We start from the raw sequence: 21,007 nt of genomic DNA, 5'->3' as shown, positions 1-21,007 counted from the left end.
GTTTCTTGCCTAGAGAAGTTCCTTTAGCATTTGTTGTAAAGCTGGTTTGGTGGTGCTGAACTCTCTCAGCTTTTGCTTGTCTGTAAAGGTTTTAATTTCTCCATCAAATCTGAATGAGATCCTTGCTGGGTAGATTAATCTTGGTTGTAGGTTTTTCTCCTTCATCACTTTAAGTATATCCTGCCACTCCATTCTGGCTTGCAGAGTTTCTGCTGAAAGATCAGCTGTTAACCTTATGGGGATTCCCTTGTGTGTTATTTGTTGTTTTTCCCTTGCTGCTTTTAATATGTTTTCTTTATATTTAATTTTTGACAGTTTGATTAATATGTGTCTTCGCGTGTTTCTCCTTGGATTTATCCTGTATGGGACTCTCTGTGCTTCTAGGACTTGATTAACTATTTCCTTTCCCATATTAGGGAAGTTTTCAACTATAATCTCTTCAAATATTTTCTCAGTCCCTTTCTTTTTCTCTTCTTCTTCTGGGACCCCTATAATTCGAATGTTGGTGCGTTTAATGTTGTCCCAGAGGTCTCTGAGACTGTCCTCAGTTCTTTTCATTCTTTTTTCTTTATCCTGCTCTGCAGTAGTTATTTCCACCATTTTATCTTCCAGGTCACTTATCCGTTCTTCTGCCTCAGTTATTCTGCTATTGATCCCTTCTAGAGTATTTTTAATTTCATTTATTGTGTTTTTCATCGTTGCTTGGTTCCTCTTTAGTTCTTCTACGTCCTTGTTAAATGTTTCTTGCATTTTGTCTATTCTATTTCCAAGATTTTGGATCATCCTTACTATCATTATTCTGAATTCTTTTTCAGGTAGACTGCCTATTTCCTCTTCATTTGTTAGGTCTGGTGTGTTTTGACCCTGCTTCTTCATCTGCTGTGTGTTTTTCTGTCTTCTCATTTTGCTTACCTTACTGTGTTTGGGGTCTCCTTTTCACAGGCTGCAGGTTCGTAGTTCCCGTTGTTTTTGGTATCTGTCTCCAGTGGGTAAGGTTGGTTCAGTGGGTTGTGTAGGCTTCCTGGTGGAGGGAACTAGTGCCTGTGTTCTGGTGGATGAGGCTGGATCTTGTCTTTCTGGTGGGCAGGTCCACGTCTGGTGGTGTGTTTTGGGGTGTCTGTGGCCTTATTATGATTTTAGGCAGCCTCTCTGCTAATGGATGGGGCTGTGTTCCTGTTTTGCTAGTTGTTTGGCATAGGGTGTCCAGCACTGGAGCTTGCTGGTCGTTGAGTGAAGCTGGGTCTTGATGTTGAGATGGAGATCTCTGAGAGATTTTCGCCGTTTGGTATTACGTGGAGCTGGGAGGTCTCTTGTGGACCAGTGTCCTGAAGTTGGCTCTCCCACCTCAGAGGCACAGCCCTGATGCCTGGCTGGAGCACCAAGAGCCTTTCATCCACACGGCTCAGAGTAAAAGGGAGAAAAAATAGAAAGAAAGAAAGAAAGAGGATAAAATATAGTGAAGTAAAATAAAGCTATTATAAAGCAAAGCTATACAGACAAAATCTCACCCAGAAGCATATACATATACACTCACAAAAAAAGGAAAAGGGGAAAAATTAATATATCCTGCTCCCAAAGTCCACCTCCTGAATTTGGGATGATTCGTTGTCTATTCAGGTATTCAACAGATGCAGGTACATCAAGTTGTTTGTGGAGTTTTAATCCGCTGCTTCTGAGGCTGCTGGGAGAGATTTCCCTTTCTCTTCTTTGTTCGCACAGCTCCCGGGGTTCAGCTTTGGATTTGGACCCGCCTCTGCATGTAGGTCGCCTGAGGGCGTCTGTTCCCCGCCCAGATAGAACGGGGTTAAAGGAGCAGCTGCTTCGGGGGCTCTGGCTCAGTCAGGCCGGGGGGAGGGAGCGGTACGGAGGAGGCGGGGCGAGCCTGCGGCGGCAGAAGCCGGCGTGACGTTGCAGCAGCCTGAGGCGCGCTGTGAGTTCTCGCGGGGAAGTTGTCCCCGGATCACGGGAGCCTGGCTGTGGCGGGCTGCACCGGCTCCCGGGAGGGGCGGTGTGGAGAGTGACCTGTGGTCGCACACAGGCTTCTTGGTGGCGGCAGCAGCAGCCTTAGCGTGTCATGGCCGTCTCTGTGGTCTGCGCTGATCGCCGCGGCTCGCGCCCGTCTCTGGAGCTCGTTTAGGCGGCGCTCTGAATCCCCTCTCCTTGCGCGCCGCGAAACAAAGAGGCAAGAAAAAGTCTCTTGCCTCTTCGGCAGCTGCAGACTTTTTCCCGGACTCCCTCCCAGCCAGCTGTGGTGCGCTAACCCCTTCAGGCTGTGTTCACGCCGCCAACCCCAGTCCTCTCCCTGCCATCCGACCGAAGCCGGAGCCTCAGCTCCCAGCCCCCGCCCGCCCCGGCGGGTGAGCAGACAAGCCTCTCGGGCTGGTGAGTGCTGCTCAGCGCCGAGCCTCTGTGCGGGAGTCTCTCCGCTTTGCCCTCCGCACCCCTGTGGCTGTGCTCTCCTCCGTGGCTCCGAAGCTTCCCCCCTCTGCCACCCGCAGTCTCTGCCCGCGAAGAGGCTTCCTAGTGTGTGGAAACCTTTCTTCCTTCACGGCTCCCTCCCACAGGTGCAGGTCCCGTCCCTATTCTTTTGTTTCTGTTATTTCTTTTTTCTTTTGCCCTACCCAAGTACGTGGGGAGTTTCTTGCCTTTTGGGAGGTCTGACGTTTTCTGCCAGCGTTCAGTGGGTGTTCTGTAGGAGCAGTTCCACGTGTAGATGTATTTCTAATGTATCTGTGGGAAGGAAGGTGATCTCCGCGTCTTACTCTTCCGCCATCTTCCTAACTTCTCCCCTCGAATGGATTATTGAAGTGGGGTGAATGCAACTGTATTTATTTAGGGGAAGAATAGGTGAGTGTGTACATTATTTAGCTTGTGCTTTGAAATTGCCCAGGGTACTGGCAAGATTTATGTTGGTGAGGTAGAAGGATCTCAGAACTTAAATCCTCATTGAATATGGAGAATGAGGATGTAATAGGTTCGATAAGGAACATTGGAGGCTAGATAGCGTACTTCTCAAAGAGAAGGGGATTTTACACAGAGGTAGATGACTGATAGCCTGGAACTGGCAATAGGGGAGCTAGGAGAATACTGACCTCTCCTCTTTCTGTTGTGTGTGTTGGGTGCTGGAGAAAGGGCCACATTGGTTTAATGGGTTATTGTAGAGCAAGTAGTGTTTTAGCAAGAGAAACTAGACTTCATACTACTAATGACCAGGAGGTGCAAGACTGTAGAATTTTTTTTTGTAATGAAAGCATGAGAGTTTCAGAGAGCCCAGTAGAACTGATTGGGAAGGATGAAAGAAACAGGATGATAGATTGAAGATGTTGGTGGGATATTGAGACAGTAGTTTCAAGACTGTTAATGGGGTCCCTTTGTAATGTACAGATTATCAAACCATAATATTTGCTTAATTTTGAACGTTAGAAAAGCATATAGAAAATATTAGTAAAATTACTGAAATGTAATACATTTAGAAATGATAAAGAAATATGGCTTCATCATTTTAAATTAGTAAAAACTAAAAATATTATTTCTGACTTGCGTGTAATAATGTGTCCACTGGGTGTCAGTGTGGCTTCATATTTAGTTGCACAAATAAATATAGGAGCTTTGTGTTTGTGGAGTCAATGTTATACAGGTCTTCTCCCTGCTTATTTTTCTTTTTGCAGCAAATTTTGCTAATATTTTTTTCTGTTTATTTTTAGATATAGTTATTTATCACCACTGCAAATAAAGCAGATACCTATCCCTAAGCTGGCTGCTCCAAACTGTCTTGTTGTTACTTGGGTGACGAATAGACAGAAGCACCTACGTTTTGTTAAGGAAGAGCTTTACCCTTCTTGGTCTGTGGAGATAGTTGCTGAATGGCACTGGGTAAAAGTAAGTTTAGAAGTTAACGTATTTGTTAACTTTATTTGTTAATAAGGTGTGACATACGAGTCACATAAAGGTAGCATCTACTTTTTAATGCGTAACATGTCACTGCTCTACTCCTTCAACATGGTCTAATTAAAATGTTTACTTTGCTGCTAAATACCTTTGTCTTCTTATTCTCAAGACTTTTTACCTATTTGTTCTGTATATTTTTGTAGTAGAATCCCAAACTGCTGGCCTTCAGAAATCACTCGGAGATATCAGGATGACATTTTAAAAAGCTCTGATGTCTGTAGTTTAAGAAACAACAAACAAAAACTTTGGGGGATTTGTCCATCACTAAACATAGAAATTGTCTTACTGTTCATCTTCTTCCTCTTTACTCATCCAAAATTTCAGCTGCCCTTTGTGACTTCTGTCCTTCTTTCTTTTTTCTTCTCCTTCCTCCCTCCCTCCCTCCCTTCCTTCCTTCTTTCTTTCTTTTTTTCTTATGTTTCTGGGGATGAGAGGGAGATAGCAAAGAAACCTACCGTGGAAGAGTTGGGAAAATGCTAGAAGCAAGGACCTTTTATACTTTAAATCTTAACTTAGGTCCTCAGTGCCTGTTTTTGAAAGAAATGATTCCAACTCTTGTATTGGTTGAATGATCTTTAATATCTTTGCTTGCATCAGTTCAGAGTGCATTGGACATCCTTTTAAAGATACATTGTCTACCAGGTGAATTCCACAAAAGCCCTCCTAAATTTAAAAAAGGTAAACCAGGTTATTATGGGTTGAATGTTTAACATTTATATAATATTTATATAACTGTATATTCATTTAGACACAGGTTCTATTTTTATGTGCTTTGTGTACTTTGTAGTGTACTGGAATATCTTCTAAAAGCTGTGTACATTATTTATTTGCACCTATTTTGTGAGACTTGGCAAACAAACACTTATAGTTGTGTCTTTGCTTTTACAGCTGTGCTTTGGGCTTAGCTTTGGTTGATTTGCTGTAGGACCATAACAGGAATATAAAACTCCATTCCACTCTGTCTATTATGGCAGTTCTTTTATAATCAGAGACTGGGGCCAAAGTCACGAAAAGGTTACCTTCTGAAATCAAAACCAGTAAAATGTTAATACATGAAAACTAACACTGTTCATTTCTGGTAGTAATCAGTTCTATGAGACGGTATGATATGACTATAGCTTAAAACAAAAATATGTTTTATGAAATACTTATTAGGTAATTGAACATATTGTTATATCAGAAGGAGTAATCTGCATTGAGTATAAAGGATGTCCAAAGAATAAGAATTTGCCAGTGTTTATACAGTGCTGTGTGGAATAGATGCTGTTTCTCATGGGCCCTAGAGGTGATAAAAGGACTTTACTGATTTGGTTTTTTAGGTACCTCGACATAGCGTAAAGGGTTCCACAGAGAATAGATATGAATATTCTGATAGTGAAAATATTTTCTTCCATGCTTAATTAATGAATTGATATTATTATTATAAATTGTGTTTTGAGTTTGATTAGCTAAAGTGAGTCTTTGGGAGTCTGATTACTCCAGGATGAAATGATAAGATCGAATTTCTGGATTTATAATGCCAAGAAATTGGACCACATATTGTCTATCTCATCAATCCCTGAGCTTCTTTCATTATTAATTTTAGCTCTGACAGTATTTAATGACATTGTTTCCTATAAGTAAAGGAAAATACTTTATTGTAATCGACTTAGTCACATTGCCAGTAATAGGTAAATGTTATTTGAACAAATAAATGAATTAATGATGGCATGGTTTCCATAATAAATTTTAATGAAAAATAGAGATTTTTGTGTGCAAGATGATAAAATGATATTTAAAATTTTTTAGTCCTTCATAGCTGCCTTGTCCATTATGGTAGTCACTAGCAGTATGTAGCTCTTCAGCACTTGAAATGTGACTAGTCCAAATTGAGATGTGCTAAATGTAAAATATAAGTGTTTTGGATTTAAAAGACTTAGTATGAAAGAAAGAATATAACATACCTCAATAATTTTTTGAATTGATTACATATTGAAATGGTAATATTTTAGATATGTTAGGTTGAATTAAAAATAATTAAAAATTATTTAAAACTTAAAATACAATTAAAATTAATTTTGCCTCATTCTTTTTGCTTTTTTAAATGTTGGTACTAGAAAATCTAAATTACATGTGTGGCTTAAATTTGTGGCCCACATTATATTTTTATTGGACTGCAGTAGCCTTGAGGTTTAATACTTCTTTTTCTTTAGTGGAAATTGTATAGTGGTAGGAAAAAAAACCCAATCCTTTTCCTGGATATTTACACATGTATGGGTTGTTTTTGTTTTTGACTCCTTTTTATCAGATCACCAGTTCAGGAGAGTTTGTGTTCCCATTAGATTCTCCACACAAAAAACCTTACGAAGGTCTTATACTGGGAAGAGTTCGAGAAAAAGCTGCTTTACCATTAAGGTAGGAAAGGTGATTTTTCAAAATTGTATAAATGTATTAATTTTAAGGCTTTTAAAAGTTTAACACAGTGATCATTAGTTTTTGTTAATTTTTACATTTTTGAAAATCTGGAAATGGCCGAGATGAGAAAAGTGTGAATGGTATGGCACATGAAATTTTATATTATCTTTTGCTTTATCTAATGTGTAAGAGTCATTATTGTAGAAAAGGAAACTATCTGAAATTTCTTAATACTTAGGTTGTTGATTTCCATTATTTCTATTCTTAAATTTATTATAAATTCAGATACTATTGGAAAGGTGAAAAAAAATCAAGGCAACTGTGGCTTATATGTAAAAAATTGTCCTTTAAAATATAATTTACGTTGTTGTTCTGTTTTAATAGGAATGCAGATGTAAAAGAGCTCCCCATTCCAGATCACAAGTTAATTGTCAGTGTGCCCTGTACGCTTCACTCACATAAGCCACCTCTTGCTGGTATGTTTTTATAAAATAGTTACGACGTCTGTGAAATTGACAAAAGGGTTGAATGTATTGATAGTATTTGAATAGTCTAGAAATTTGGAAATTAAATCAGATATATGTTATTTTAATTAATATTCTAAAATCATATAGCAGAATTTATGAAATAGAGAATAGATTTTTTTTTTTTGCTACAGAAAGCTTTATTGTTTCCAATTGGTCCGTAGCTTGGGAGAGGGCTCCAGGCGGTTACATAGCTGCCTAGTGGCAGCAGGGAGAGGCTCAGGCAGAGACCCTGAGACCAGGAGGTGGAGACAGGCCCTCAAGGGCCGCTGGGCTCGAAGGCTACTGGTCCTAAGTACTTGCCCAGCCCTGGCTGGGGGCCGGCCAGCCTGCGGAGGTTGGTCAGGTGGTCACCCATCTTCTTGAGTCTCACCTCCTCATCCAGGAGGTGGCTCCACAGGAAGGCACAGAGATGGTCTGTGTGGGCAGAACCCAGGGCATGCAAATCCAAAAGGGCCTGGTTCAGGTTCTTCTCCAGGCCCATGGCAGCTTCTGTGGCGTCCAGGGCTTTGCCCCACTCATCTTGGGGCGGCTTCGGCATGTCCCGGAAGAGGGCGCTGCTGCCACGCTGGTTTTGCATCTTGGAGAGGTGCTGGGCCAACCCGCTGAAGGAGGCAGGGCCCTGGCCCTCCAGAGCCGCGTTGTGGCGCTCGGAGCAGAAGCCCAGAGAGAGGTAGGTGTAGCAGGCCCGCGGATGCAGGTCCACCAGGTGGGTGACTGCACCCTCCACTTGGGTGGAATAATTCTCACGAATCTGGGAGGTCATCGTGGGTGGCACTAAGGAGCTGACCGCAAAAGCGGTGTTGCCTGGTTCCGGAGGTCGCAACTGGAAAGGAGTCTGGAGGGTGGTTGGTGGTTGGAAAGGGTCTGTTATGTTAAAACGCTGTTGAAGTGGAGACGGAGCCGCGTGACCACCCAGCGCACCCGTGCAGATTAGTCTTACATTACCTCAGCCTTTCCTCATCGCCATTTTTTAGGTTCCCCTTACTAACCGGGTTGTTATCCCATCACTGCCCTCAGCAGAATGAAGACTAATGGTGCATGTAAGGACTAGTTCTGCTAGGTGCTTTATTGTCCTGTCGGGGTTCTATCCCTTGCTGGCTCTAAAGCCAAGAGCGCAGAAAGCAGTCAGAGAGATGGTTAGAATTCCCTTGATAGTTGGTAGACACTCTCAGTTTTATGTTGAGGTAGTGTTGCTTTTCTGACCCATTGGAAAGATAATTGCTGCAGCCTGCAATTCTTACTAGTCTTAATGCTTTAGTATAATGTCCATCATTTAATGAAACTAAGCAGCAAGGAATAACGGAAAGCTTTAGCTTTTCAGATTGACTAACATGAGTTTGAATCCTGGTTCTGCTGCTTGAGCAAGTTACTCTAATAATTTTCTAATAATTTTCCTCACCTCAAAGTCGACATTTGAAGGGCGAATAATGATATTTAATCTTTCAGAGTTGTGAGGATTGGTTATATTTGAAATTCTGTAGCATATAGTAGATCAGTAAATGCTAAATTTTTCAAGTGAAAGAATTAAAAAATAGGAATGTAATAGGGATAGGAATATGAGAGATACTGAATTTGACATTCAAAGTTTACTATTAAAATTTTTTCTTTAGAAATATATATTTTATTAATTTGGTGGTCCTGGCTTAAATAAACCATAACTTTCAAGCTGCCACTCAGGAAGACTACAGGCTATCAGCTTATCACCTGATTTTGCAGGATGTGGGATAGTTCATGAGCTAGGATACATAGGAAGGTGAATTCAGATTCCGAAGAGAATGTTTATTGGTAGCATTTAAGATTTCTGTTATCTTAAATTGCTTATACAGAGAGTCTTTAGTGTTAATTCATTTGAGAAATGTTCAGATGTCTACCTGTTGATCCATTCTTTGACTTAGAGGGATTCTCAGTGAATAATTGCCTGTGAACTTTGGACTGTTATAGATTCTTTAATGCATTAAACATTTGACTTAAATGAAAAGTGAAGCTGTACTGTTCTTTGAGAAAAAAATTATGTTTGCCACCAGTTATACTCATTGGAGGAAATCTAATTTGTATTCTTCTCATTTGAATTTTCTTTATCATTTGGTGAGTACCAAAGCTTAATTTAGGGTTTGTCTTAGGGCTTATTTTTTTACTTTTAAAAATCCAAGCGCCAGACCCAAAAAACCTTTCATTCCCAAATGATAGTTAAACTATTTCTTAATTCATTTTACATAGATTATGTTTAAAGAGTAGTCTTAAGATATAAGGTTTTATAAAATAGTGATTAAAATTAGTCTTTTATTAATACTAATAAAAATTAGTACATATTACGGCCTGTACTTATGAAGTGCAGTTCTGCTGTATTCCCAGTAGAGAGCAGCACAAACACATTTTTAGCATTGAGAATATTTAAAAAGAAAAGTTAGATCTTGGGGGGGGAAAATTTTGTGTGACTCAATATATGTTATTCTTATGTTTCGGTTAAGTACTGGTAGACAAGAAGTATTTATAATCCTTTATTTTTGAGTTCATGTTACTGGATAGCAAGTGCCTGTATTTTGGATATAGAGCCACACAAAGCCATCAGAAAGCAACCTTAAGATTTCTGCAGTATATTTTACTCTGAAGTGAGAGAGTGGCATGGACATATATACACTACCAAATGTAAAATAGCTAGCTAGTGGGAAGCAGCTGCATAGCACAGAGAGATCAGCTCAGTGCTTTGTGTCCGCCTAGAGGGGTGGGATAGGGAGGGTGGGAGGGAGGTGCAAGAGGGAGGGGATATTAAGATATATGTATACATGTAGCTGATTCACTTTGTGATACAGCAGAAACTAACACAACGTTGTAAAGCAATTATACTCCAATAAAGATGTTAAAAAATAAATAAATAAAAATAAATAGAATAGTATTTTACTCTGAATCATAACCCTAGGATTTGGGATAATACATGTTCTCTATATAATGCTTAGAACTTTTACATGTAAATGTTCTTAAACTGCTTTATGCCAATTCACAAAATGAAATGTTCTCTCTTTTGCTTCTAGAAACACCAAGTTTTTTTTTCTTTTAAAAAGTTTTAATTTGTTATTTCTACTGCAAAATGTAAAAAACACCAAATTGGAAGCATATTCTGTTTCAAAATGAGACATTTACTCTTTTTAAGTTTTGAAATTTCTTCCTATAGACTGAAACATAAGCCAACAATAGCTATGGCTTATAACCTAACATAAATGTATAATATTTTAAGTTTAAAGATTGAAGGTAGGAAAATCATGAAATAAAAGTATTTGAATGAAAATTTTGTTTTTCATATTGTACCTTAGAGGAATTTCTACTCCTTTTTACTACTTTACTCGCAACAATTTGTATCTGAACAGTTAAATATAGTTTGATGAGATTCTATGCACTGACGTTTGAGCCACTTTTCCCCCAGCCATGCCCTTTGCTCCCAAGCAGAAGGGGAATGACGGGCTATGTATGAATTACTTCCTCTCCATTGGTTACAAGTATGTTCTACTAATGCCAGATGTTATATAATTATTTATATATATGTCATACTCATATTTAAATTTATACATTTGAATTTGTTTTTTTAAAATTGAGATAATTGACATATAACATTGTATTAGTTTCAGGTGTACAACATAATGATTCAAGAAATATATACATATTCACTGATCACAATAAGCCTATACATAGTTACAAAATTTTTTTCCTGTGATGAGAACTTTTAAGATCTTGCATTTTCTTTTAAATTGATATTTAAAATTAGTAAGAATAAAATATTTCCATTAATTTGCCTCTATTTCTTTTGCTTTGTTTTGAAATTAAACATATGTGGTTAACATTACAAAAACATTACTCCTTGATTTTCTGTGTTTCTCAACTAGAAAGGAAAAAAGCCATGCAGAAATGTGTTCCATTGATAAAGTAGAAGGTGATAAATGGGTTTAGGTTTTATGTATTTTTCCACTCCAAGTACCTGGCCATCTTTTTCTATTAGCTTGTGAACTCTTAGAAGACATGGATATCTATTTCTTTTGTTAAGTCCCATAGCACTTATAATGGGTGCTCAGAAATAGTAAACATTTTTTTAAAAATTATTTATTTATTTATTTATCTAGGCTGTGCCAGGTCTTAGTTGTGGCATGCAGGCTTCTTAGTTGCGGCATGCATGCAGGGTTTAGTTCCCCGACCAGGGATCAAACCTGGGCTCCCTGCATTGGGAGCACAGAGTCTTACCCACTGGACCACCAGGGAAGTCCCTCAGAAATAGTAAACATTATTGACTGGCTGATTCCAGTTTAACTCCAGTTTAAAATTCCAAAATAGAGTTGCTAACATCTTTGTACCAAAGAACTGAACAAGCAGAAACAAGAAAACAAAACCTTGCCTTCAGTATAACCTTAGACCACATTAAAAGTGAATTGAGGCCAGTAAGGCATTGAATTCATGGGGCAAAAATGGAAAAGTGATACAAAAGTTTATTGTTCTAAGACTCTGGGGTAATTTTTCTCACTCAAGTTTAATAGCATTTAATTATATACTTATGAAAGGACTAGAAGTCTCATGTAAGCATCACCTAGAAGCTATCAAAGCCCAGATTTGAGTGAGTTATAGACAATGAATACTTTAAATTCTTTGATTTTTGATAATCAGGACCAGTGCTTTCAGACAAATAAACAATTATTTTGCTGTGAGAGCATCTGAAGAACATGAAATATACATTTTAAAATATATTATCTTTTACATCTAACCTATATCAAGTATTTCTAAGGAAGCCTTATCATTGCTAAAGGGAATTTGATGGGTTTCTTCCAAGCTCAATCTTATATAGCAATTAAGAACTATATTTTGCCAGTTCCAGTGACTTTTCATCCCTGAATCGTTATTTTCATACTCAGTTCCTGTCGTAGAATATACATATATGAAAAAAATATAGCTAAGCAGCAATGTGATCAAGGTTAAATTGATTTAAATATTTGTCATTCAAATGAGCATGTGCTTTAAAGAAAAGCTTCTACGGTATTCTCTTTTTTTCTGTTAGTGTAGATCACAGCTATTTAGCCAAGGTATAGATGAGATGTCATTTTCCTAACAAAATATAATTTTCAGTAGTTATGAATACATTGAATAAGGAATACTTAACTGTGGAAATAATATGGTGAAATTTGAGGTAAAGAAAGATCTGTAATTTGGAAGTGAAGGAGTGTTCTCAGTACTACCAAGTTATAGCTGAGGAGGTAGAGTTATTTGTTAGATATATGTTCTGAATATTTCTCTGTGTTTCCAACTCTTACACTAAAGTATGTTTTTGCAGAGACTTATGTTTTATCTTAGTTTTTAAAGTGGGTTGTCTTTGTATTGTTCCTATAGACTTTTTTTCATGCATGGATTACATTTATTAAAAAATAAATTAAGTTAGTACTCAGGAGCTATGTCAGCATTATTGGAAGACTGAAAAGTCACTGGTGTGGGTGTTAAAATCCTCATTTCTTATCTACAAATGAAAACTGATAAATCAGGACTATTGAAAGTTCTGATGGTATTGTTCCCAATCTCAAGGGTGTTTATTTCAAATTACTTTCTAACTATAAATAGTAAAGCCTGTGATGAAATCCTTGAAATTAACTTGCCTTTTTTTTTTTTTAAGGAAACATCCCTGCTTTTCTACTCTTTACTGCTAAAGGAAATTGATTCCTTCCTTAATAATAATTTTTGTGTTGTTTTCTCTTTTTTTTTCTGGACAGAGGTTCTAAAAGACTATATCAAGCCAGAGGGGGAATGTTTGGAATTGTTTGCTCGAAATTTACAGCCAGGTTGGACTAGTTGGGGCAATGAAGTTCTCAAATTTCAACATGTGGATTATTTTGTTGCCCTGGAGTCTAAAAGTTGACTATGTTCTTAAAATTGTGTTTTTCTTCAGTTTTTCCTCCTTCTCCCTTCATTCTAATAGATTTTTCCTTTTTATTACCAACCAATATGCTTAGAGATGTAAACAGGACTTGGTTTTTCAGCAAAATGATTAGAAGTGACTAGCTGTCATATAATTTTGAGATGAATTTTACTTCAGTTGCACTAGTATTTCACATTATTCTGGGCTCTACGAATAAAGAGGTAAGCAGTTAGAATGATGGCAAGACTTTGTTACTGAAAAAGTTCAGAAAGCATGCACTGTGGACCTGAAGTCACAATTCTATGTATGGGTGTGTTTTGTTTGGCCCATATGGTGTTGTAAAAAAAATTGGAGCCATCATTCTAAAAAATCAGGAAATTTCACATAATAAGTCCATATTTCTGCCTTTCTTTAAACATCAGAAACTCTGGCTACACTGCGGCCTGTGTTCTTTCCTGGCATCAGTCTATGGGACCCAGTGGTGGCAGCTCATTTGGGAAGGGCCATGTACTCTCCAGTTTACCACAGTAACCCTTGTCCCATGCCACTCACTTATATTGTCTACCTGACCCCTGTACAACCTGAATTTAGAACGTCTAGTATACTGCTACATTCTGGAAAATGTATTCAAAGACCTGCTAAGTACTGCATCATTGTACTGAGTTCATGAAACATTTTTTGGAGGGTTTTAAATTTCATTCAGGGTCACTTTTCAATTTTTAGTTTTGCTTGTTTTTCTAGAAGAAAAATAAATTCTTAATAATGTCAGAAAGTAAACACTGCTTGGACTTAATTGATACTTATAGAACATTCCATCCAAAACCAGCAGAATACACATTCTTCTCAAGCACGCATGGAACATTCTCCAGGATAGATCACATGCTGGGCCACAAAGCAAACCTTGGTAAATTTAAGAAAATTGAAATCATATCAAGCATCTTTTCCAACCACACCACTATGAGATTAGAAATCAACTACAAGGAAAAAACTGTAGAAAACACAAACATGGGACTTCCCTGGTGGTGCAGTGGTTAAGAATCCGCCTGCCAATGCAGGGGACATGGGTTCGAGCCCTGGTCCGGGAAGATCCCACATGCTGTGGAGCAACTAAGCCCATGTGCCACAACTACTGAGCCTGCATTCTAGAGCCCATGAGCTGCAACTACTGAGCCTGTGTGCCACAACTACTGAAGCCCGATCGCCTAGAGCCAGTGCTCCGCAACAAGAGAAGCCACCACAATGAGAAGCCTGTGCGCTGCAACGAAGAGTAGCCCCTGCTCACTGCAACTAGAGAAAGCCTGCATGAAGCAACGAGGACCCAACACAGCCAAAAATAAATAAATAAATATTTGAAAAATAAAAAACCCCCACAAACATGTGGAGGTTGAACAATGTTACTAAACAACCAATGGATCACCGAAGAGGAAATAAAAAAATACTTAGAGACAAATGAAAACAAAAACACTACAATACAAAACCTTCGGGATACAGCAAAAGCAATTCTAAGAGGGAAGTTTATAGCAATACAGTCTTACCTCAGGAAACGAAAAATCTCAATTAAACAACATAACCTTACACCTAAAGCAACTAGAGAAAAAAGAACAAACAAAACCCAAAGTTAGTAGAAGGAAAGAAATCATAAAGATCAGAGCAGAAATAAATAGAGATGAACAAAACAATAGAAAAGATAAGTGAAACTGAAAGCTTGTTCTTTGAAAAGATAAACAAAATTGATGAACCTTTAGATTCATCAAGAAAAAAGGGAAAGGGCTCAAATCAAAAAATTAGAAGTGAAAAAGGAGAAGTTACAACTGACACCACAGAAATACAAAGGAATCATAAGAGACTTCTACAAGCAACTATATGCCAATGAAATGGACAACCTGGAAGAAATGGACAAATTCTTAGAAAGGTACAATCTTTCAAGACTAAACCACCGAAGAACAGACCAATCACAGACCAATATGAACAGACCAATCACATGTACTGAAATTGAAACTGTGATTAAAAAACTTCCAACAAACAAAAGTGCAGGACCAGATGAATTCTATCACAGGTGAATTCTGTCAAACATTTAGAAAAGAGTTAACACTTATCCTTCTGAAACTATTCCAAAAAATTACAGAGGCAGGAAAACTCCCAAACTCATTCTGTGAGGCCACCATCACCCTGATACCAAAACCATACAAAGATACTACAAAAAAGAAAATTACAGGTCAATATCATTGATGAACATAGATACAAAAATCCTCAAGAAAATACTGGCAAACCTAATCCAACAATACGTTAAAGGGTTCATACACCATGGTCAAGTGGGATTTATCCTAGGGATGCAAGGATTTTTCAATATCCTCAAATCAATTAGTGTGGTACACCACATCAACAAATTGCAGAATAAAAACTACGTGATCATCTCAATAGATGCAGAAAAAGCTTTCGACAAAATTCAACACCCATTTATGATAAAAACTCTCCAGAAAGTGGGCATAGAGGGAACCTACCTCAACATAATACAGGCCATATATGACAAACCCACAGCTAACATCATACTTAGTGGTGATAAGCTGGCAGCATTTCCTCTAAGATCAGTGAGATCAGGCTGACAGCATTTCCTCTAAGATCAGGAACAAGGCAAGGATGTTCACTCTCACCACTTTTATTCAACATAGTTTTGGAAGTCCTAGCCATGGCAATCAGAGAAGAAAAAAAAAACAACCAAAGAAATCCAAATTGGAAAAGAAGTGAAACTGTCACTGTTTGCAGAAAATCCTAAAGATGCTACCAGAAAACTACTAGAGTTCCTCAATGAATTTGGTAAGGTTGCAGGATACAAAATTAATACACAGAAATCTCTTGCATCTCTATACACTAACAATGAAAGATTGGAAAGAGAAATTAAGGAAACAATCCCATTTGCCATTGCATCAAAATAACAAAATACCTAGGAGACAAAAGGCCTGTACTCTGAAAACTATAAGATGCTGATGAAAGAAATGGAATATGATACAAACAGATGGAAAGATATACTGTGTTCTTGGATTGGAAAAATCAGTATTGTCAAAATGGCTATACTACCCAAGGCAACTACAGGTTCAATGCAATCCCTATCAAATTACCAATGGACTTTTTCACGGAACTAGAACAAAAATTTTAAAATTTGTATGGAAACACAAAAGACCCCTAATAGCCGAAGTAATTCTGAGAAAGAAAAATGGAGCTGGAGGAACCAGGCTCCCTGACTTCAAACTATACTACAAAGCTGCAGTAATCAAAACAGTATGGTGCTGGCACAAAAACAGAAATATAGATTAATGGAACAAGATAGAATGCCTAGAAATAAACCCATGCACCTATGGTCAATTGATCTACGACAAAGGAGGCAAGAATATACAATGGAGAAAAGACAGTCTCTTCAATAACGTGCTGGGAAAACAGCTACATGTAAAAGAATGAAATAACATTCTCTAACACTATACACAAAAATAAACTCAAAATGGATTAAAGGCCTAAATGTAAGACCAGATACTATAAAACTCTTAGAGGAAAACATAGGCAGAACACTCTGACATAAATTATAGAAATATCTTTTTGTATCCACCTCCTAGAGTAATGAAAATAAAAACAAAAATACACAAATGGGGCATAATTAAACTTAAAAGCTTTTTCACAGCAAAGGAAACCATAAACAAAATGAAAAGACAACCCACAGAAAGGGAGAACATATTTGCAAACGAAGTGACCGACAAGGGATTAATCTCCAGAATATACAAACAGCTCATGCAGCTCAATATCAAAAAAACAAAAACAACCCAATCAAAAAATTGGCAGAAGATCTAAATAGACATTTCTCCAAAGAAGACATACAGATGGCCAAAAAACACATGAAAAGATGCCCAACTTTGCTAATTATTAGAGAAACGCAAATAAAAGCTACAATGAGGTGTCACCTCACACCGGTCAGAATGGCCATCATCAAAAAGTCTACAAACAATAAATGCTAGAGAGGGTGTGGAGAAAAGGGAACCCTCCTACGCTGTTGGTGGGAATGTAAATTGGTACAACCACTATGGAGGACAGTGTGGAAGTTTCCTTAAAAAACTAAAAAAATTAATAGAACTACCATATGATCCAGCAATCCCACTCCTGGGCATATATCTGGAGAAAACCGTAATTCAAAAAGATACGTGCACCCCAGTGTTCATTGCAGCACTGTTTACCATAGCCAAGACATGGAAGCGGCCTAAGTGTCCATCGACAGAGGAATGGATAAAGATGTGGTACATATATACAGTGGAATGTTCCTCAGCCATAAAAAAGAATGAGATAATGCCATTTGCAGCAACATGGATGGACCTAGAGATTATCATACTAAGTGAAGTAAATTGGACAGAGAAAGACAAATATCATATGATATCACTTATATGTGGACTCTAAAACGATGATACAAATGAACTTATTTACAAAACAGAAAGACTCATTGTTTTCAAAAACAAATTTATGGTTACCAAAGGAGAAAGGTGGGGGGAGGGATAAATTAGGAATTTGGGATTAAGAGATACACACTACTATATATAAAATAGATAATCAACAAGGACCTACTGTCTAGTACAGGGGACTATACTCAGTGTTCTGTAATAATCTATATGGGAAAAGAATCTGAAAAAGAATGGATATATGTACATATATAACTGAACAACTTTGCTATACACCTGAAAGTAATACAGCATTGTAAATCAACTATACCCCAATATAAAATAAAAATTAAATTAGAAAATAAAAATTACAAAAAAGAAAGTAACTACTGCTTATGATTGTGAAAAATTTTTTTATATTATTTCCAGATTTTCTACAAATAATTTGTTTACTAGGTAAAATATTTTTACTGAAATGGTTCTTTGAAAAACATGCTGATTTATTATATATAAGCTTTAAAATTTTTTTGAGGTATACTATTCACATAATAAAATTCTCCAATTATCAGTGTCGAATTCAATGAGTTTTGAAGGCATACATATATATCTACCACCATAATCATGATCTAGAACATTTCCTTCATCCCCCAAAATTGATGTGTCCCTTTACAGTCAATCCCATCCTCCCACCCTTGGCCCTTGACAAATGATTTGTTTTGTATCATTAGTTTTGCTTTCTTAGAATTTCATATAAATGGAATCATAGAATATGTAATCTATTGTGTTTGGCCTTTCACTTAGCGTTTTGAGAAAAGAGTTTATTTACAGATTTTCTACAAATATTTATCTACTAAGTAAAATGTTAGATTGAAATGATTATCTGTCAAGTTTGCCAATTTGTTTACTGATTTTGCCAAATAAAATTGTTATTTTTGAAGTTTGTTCATTCTTTGAGTATGTGAATATCAGAGGCTTAACTTTGAGCCTTGCTCTAGTTGCTGCCTTTGCTCTATCCTCGCTGTAGGCTCTATCTACCTTGTCCTGTTCTAGTCATCCAAATTCTATGGCTCAAACTCACTCTTACCAGAAAACTGTAGGCCCCCAAATCTTACCTTTTCAGGCTTAGTACTCTAGAGACATATATTTAGCGAATTTGTGTTTTCAGCTTCAGTGAGACATTGGATTTTGTACTGATTGTGATTCAGAGGAGGATTATAATCACCTTCAATGGCTTTCCCTTCCTTGAAGATGCTGCTCTATTCACCTCATTTGACATATCATGTACCGTTGGCTTACCACATGCTGGGAAGCACCACAGCACTGTTGGCATAGTTTTCTGGTTATCAGAGTTCTTTTACTTCAATTATATCACTTTATTCTCAAAGTAGTCATATGAAGTTGTAGTTCTAATGAGAGAACACGTTCATAGAGGCGAGCTGACATGGCTAATAAGGGAACCAAGACTTGAATTCTATTCTGTTTCCTAAATTAAAACACTTTATGTTGTACCATGTTTGCTAATGAACCTGAGATCTTAATAGGCTCATCAGCTACTAATCAGAGGATCCACTGTTTGGCCTGAAGCAAATTTAGAATGGTTCATATGTAGTCATCCAAACATACCTTTCTCAATATGTGATATCATCAGTCTTGGATTATTAACTCAATATTTTTTGTTAGAGATTTTAGTGACATTAGTTGAACTGATAGCCTGAGTGCAACTCAGAATCACTCAGAATCAGATAGCCTGCTAAACCCTTTGACATAAGCTGTTAGCACATTTACCATGCAATTGTATTTTCCTCAATCAGATTAGCCATTTTAAATTTACATTTTTAAGGAAGCCCTTCTGCAAGATACAGACTTGGACTTGAAGGTGGTTGTTCAAATTGTTAGATTAAGTAATGTAAGTACAGGTGCAAATTATTTAATGCACCATGGTTATCTGCTATCAGGGTATAGACCAACCCAAAACTCCATTGAGGGTCTTAATTAAATTCATGGCTCTATTTTTAAAAACGTTTTATTTATTTATTTATTTATTTTTAGCTGCGTTGGGTCTTGTTTCTGTGCGCGGGTTTTCTCTCTAGTTGCCACGAGTGGGGACTGCTGTTCGTTGCGGTGCACGGGCTTCTCATTGCGGTGGCTTCTCTTTGTTGCAGAGCACAGGCTCTAGGCACGTGGGCTTCAGTAGTTGTGGCACACGGCTCAGTAGTTGTGGCTTGCGGGCTCTAGAGCGCAGACTCAGTAGTTGTGGCTCACGGGCTTAGTCGCTGTGTGGCATGTCGGATCTTCCTGGACCAGGGCTCGAACCTGTGTCCCCTGCATTGGCAGGCAGATTCCTAGCCACTGTGCCACCAAGGAAATCCAAATTCATGGATCTATTGACCAGTCTGCTCCAGCTTGAAAGCAAGTCAGAATACCAGAATACCATGATAATTACACTAAATATTTTCCTCTAAATATTCCTAGGAGTTAACCTCGGTTTTCTAGGGCTTCTGTGAACTTGAGTGAACTTGTTGGACTTTTTCAGTATCAGTCCAAATTCTTGGGACTATATAAAAACAAATTGATCTCTAGGAGTGGAGACCATGAGGAAAATTTTTTTTCACCAACTTTTTCTTATTAGACTTTGTACTAATTATCAGGTAACTGTGACACAACAATGGGATAACTTTGGATGACTAAGGCAAATGAATGGTCATTTGCAGTGTTAACATCATTTTTGGTCAATATCTTTAAGGAAAAACATATGGTACTTAGCTTGATTTTTAGCTGCTTCTCCCAACATTCCCATATATGCCTTAAATGTTAGTCTAACTGGATATTTGCTATTATCTGAATTTAGGACTCTGCTTTTGCTCATGGACCTTCCTCTGTCAGGAAAAAACTAGGCTTTGGGATCAGCTGGATCTATATATTGAGTCTTAATATTTAGCTTCTGAGTGAATTTGAATAATTATTTAAACTATGTTTTCCTGTTTTGTTTCCTTTTTTGAGGTTAAGAGGCCTAATCTTTGGACCTTGTAGGATTATTATGAGGATGAAGTGAAATAACATATGTGAAGTGCCTAGTGTAGGGCCTGGTACCTAGAAGGTATTCAATATATATGCTTATTTCTCTTTATTCACAGTCTTCCTGGCAGCACCTCTTATTTTGTGATCCACCTTTTTTTTGTCTCCTAAAGAAAAGCCTTTATTCTTGCTTTTAGAGCCACTTTTCACATACATGGATTATCTAGCTAGGTTTTTCCTCACATTTATCATGAAATCAGAAAGTGGTTTATTCTGTAGGTGGCTCTCTTTTTTTTTTTTTTTTTTTAAAAGATTTTACATCTTCTCTCTCAGTAGATTATGGGAGGTAGGACAATTTTTAATTTATGTTTCTCTTATCAGCATATCTAGAACTGCCAATATTTAATGAATGAATGAATGGACTCTTGGCCTTCAGGTATTTTTGAATTCAATGGAATAGACAAGACTCCTGCAAGAAACCATGAGAGCTTAACAAACCACAGTATACAGTAAACACTAAGCTGGGGAACAGATGGAAAGTGATGCAGAAGTTTAGAGAAGCACATCACTTAGAGATCGCTGAGCAATGTGAGAAATGGAGAACAGGAACCACATGCTGGTTAAATTTTGGTTTATTTTCTAACTCTAGGTAGTGGCTGTAATGATGTTACTAGACAGTAGGCAGCTAAAATGTGCAAGTTCAGAAGAGTTACAAAGGAAGCATTTTGTTCTTTGTAGATTGTAAGCTTTAAAAATTCTTTTTATAGAAATATAGAAGATAGTGCACACAATTTATTTTTTAACTGGAGGCTAAATTAACAGGATTAAAA

The 21,007-nt window shown here is 37.4% G+C and overlaps 1 protein-coding gene across 2 annotated transcripts in view; it reads left to right on the top strand.

Moving 5' to 3' along the window:
• The window catches only part of METTL4 (methyltransferase 4, N6-adenosine), a 34,204-nt gene extending 21,346 nt beyond the window's left edge, over positions 1-12,858 (top strand). For both annotated transcript variants that reach the window (XM_061169838.1, XM_061169839.1), the window contains exons 6-9: positions 3,705-3,879; positions 6,236-6,342; positions 6,727-6,818; positions 12,605-12,858. In XM_061169838.1, the coding sequence (XP_061025821.1) occupies positions 3,705-3,879; positions 6,236-6,342; positions 6,727-6,818; positions 12,605-12,750 (520 nt within the window). In that variant the 3' untranslated portion in view covers positions 12,751-12,858. The remainder of the gene's footprint in view (positions 1-3,704; positions 3,880-6,235; positions 6,343-6,726; positions 6,819-12,604) is intronic.
• Positions 12,859-21,007: the final 8,149 nt, after the last annotated feature.

The sequence above is a fragment of the Eubalaena glacialis genome, chromosome 15, assembly GCF_028564815.1.
Source record: "Eubalaena glacialis isolate mEubGla1 chromosome 15, mEubGla1.1.hap2.+ XY, whole genome shotgun sequence".
Classification (NCBI taxonomy): domain Eukaryota; kingdom Metazoa; phylum Chordata; class Mammalia; order Artiodactyla; family Balaenidae; genus Eubalaena; species Eubalaena glacialis.
The sequence above is the reverse complement of the archived record's forward strand: the minus strand, read 5'-3'. Positions and strand labels throughout refer to the sequence as shown.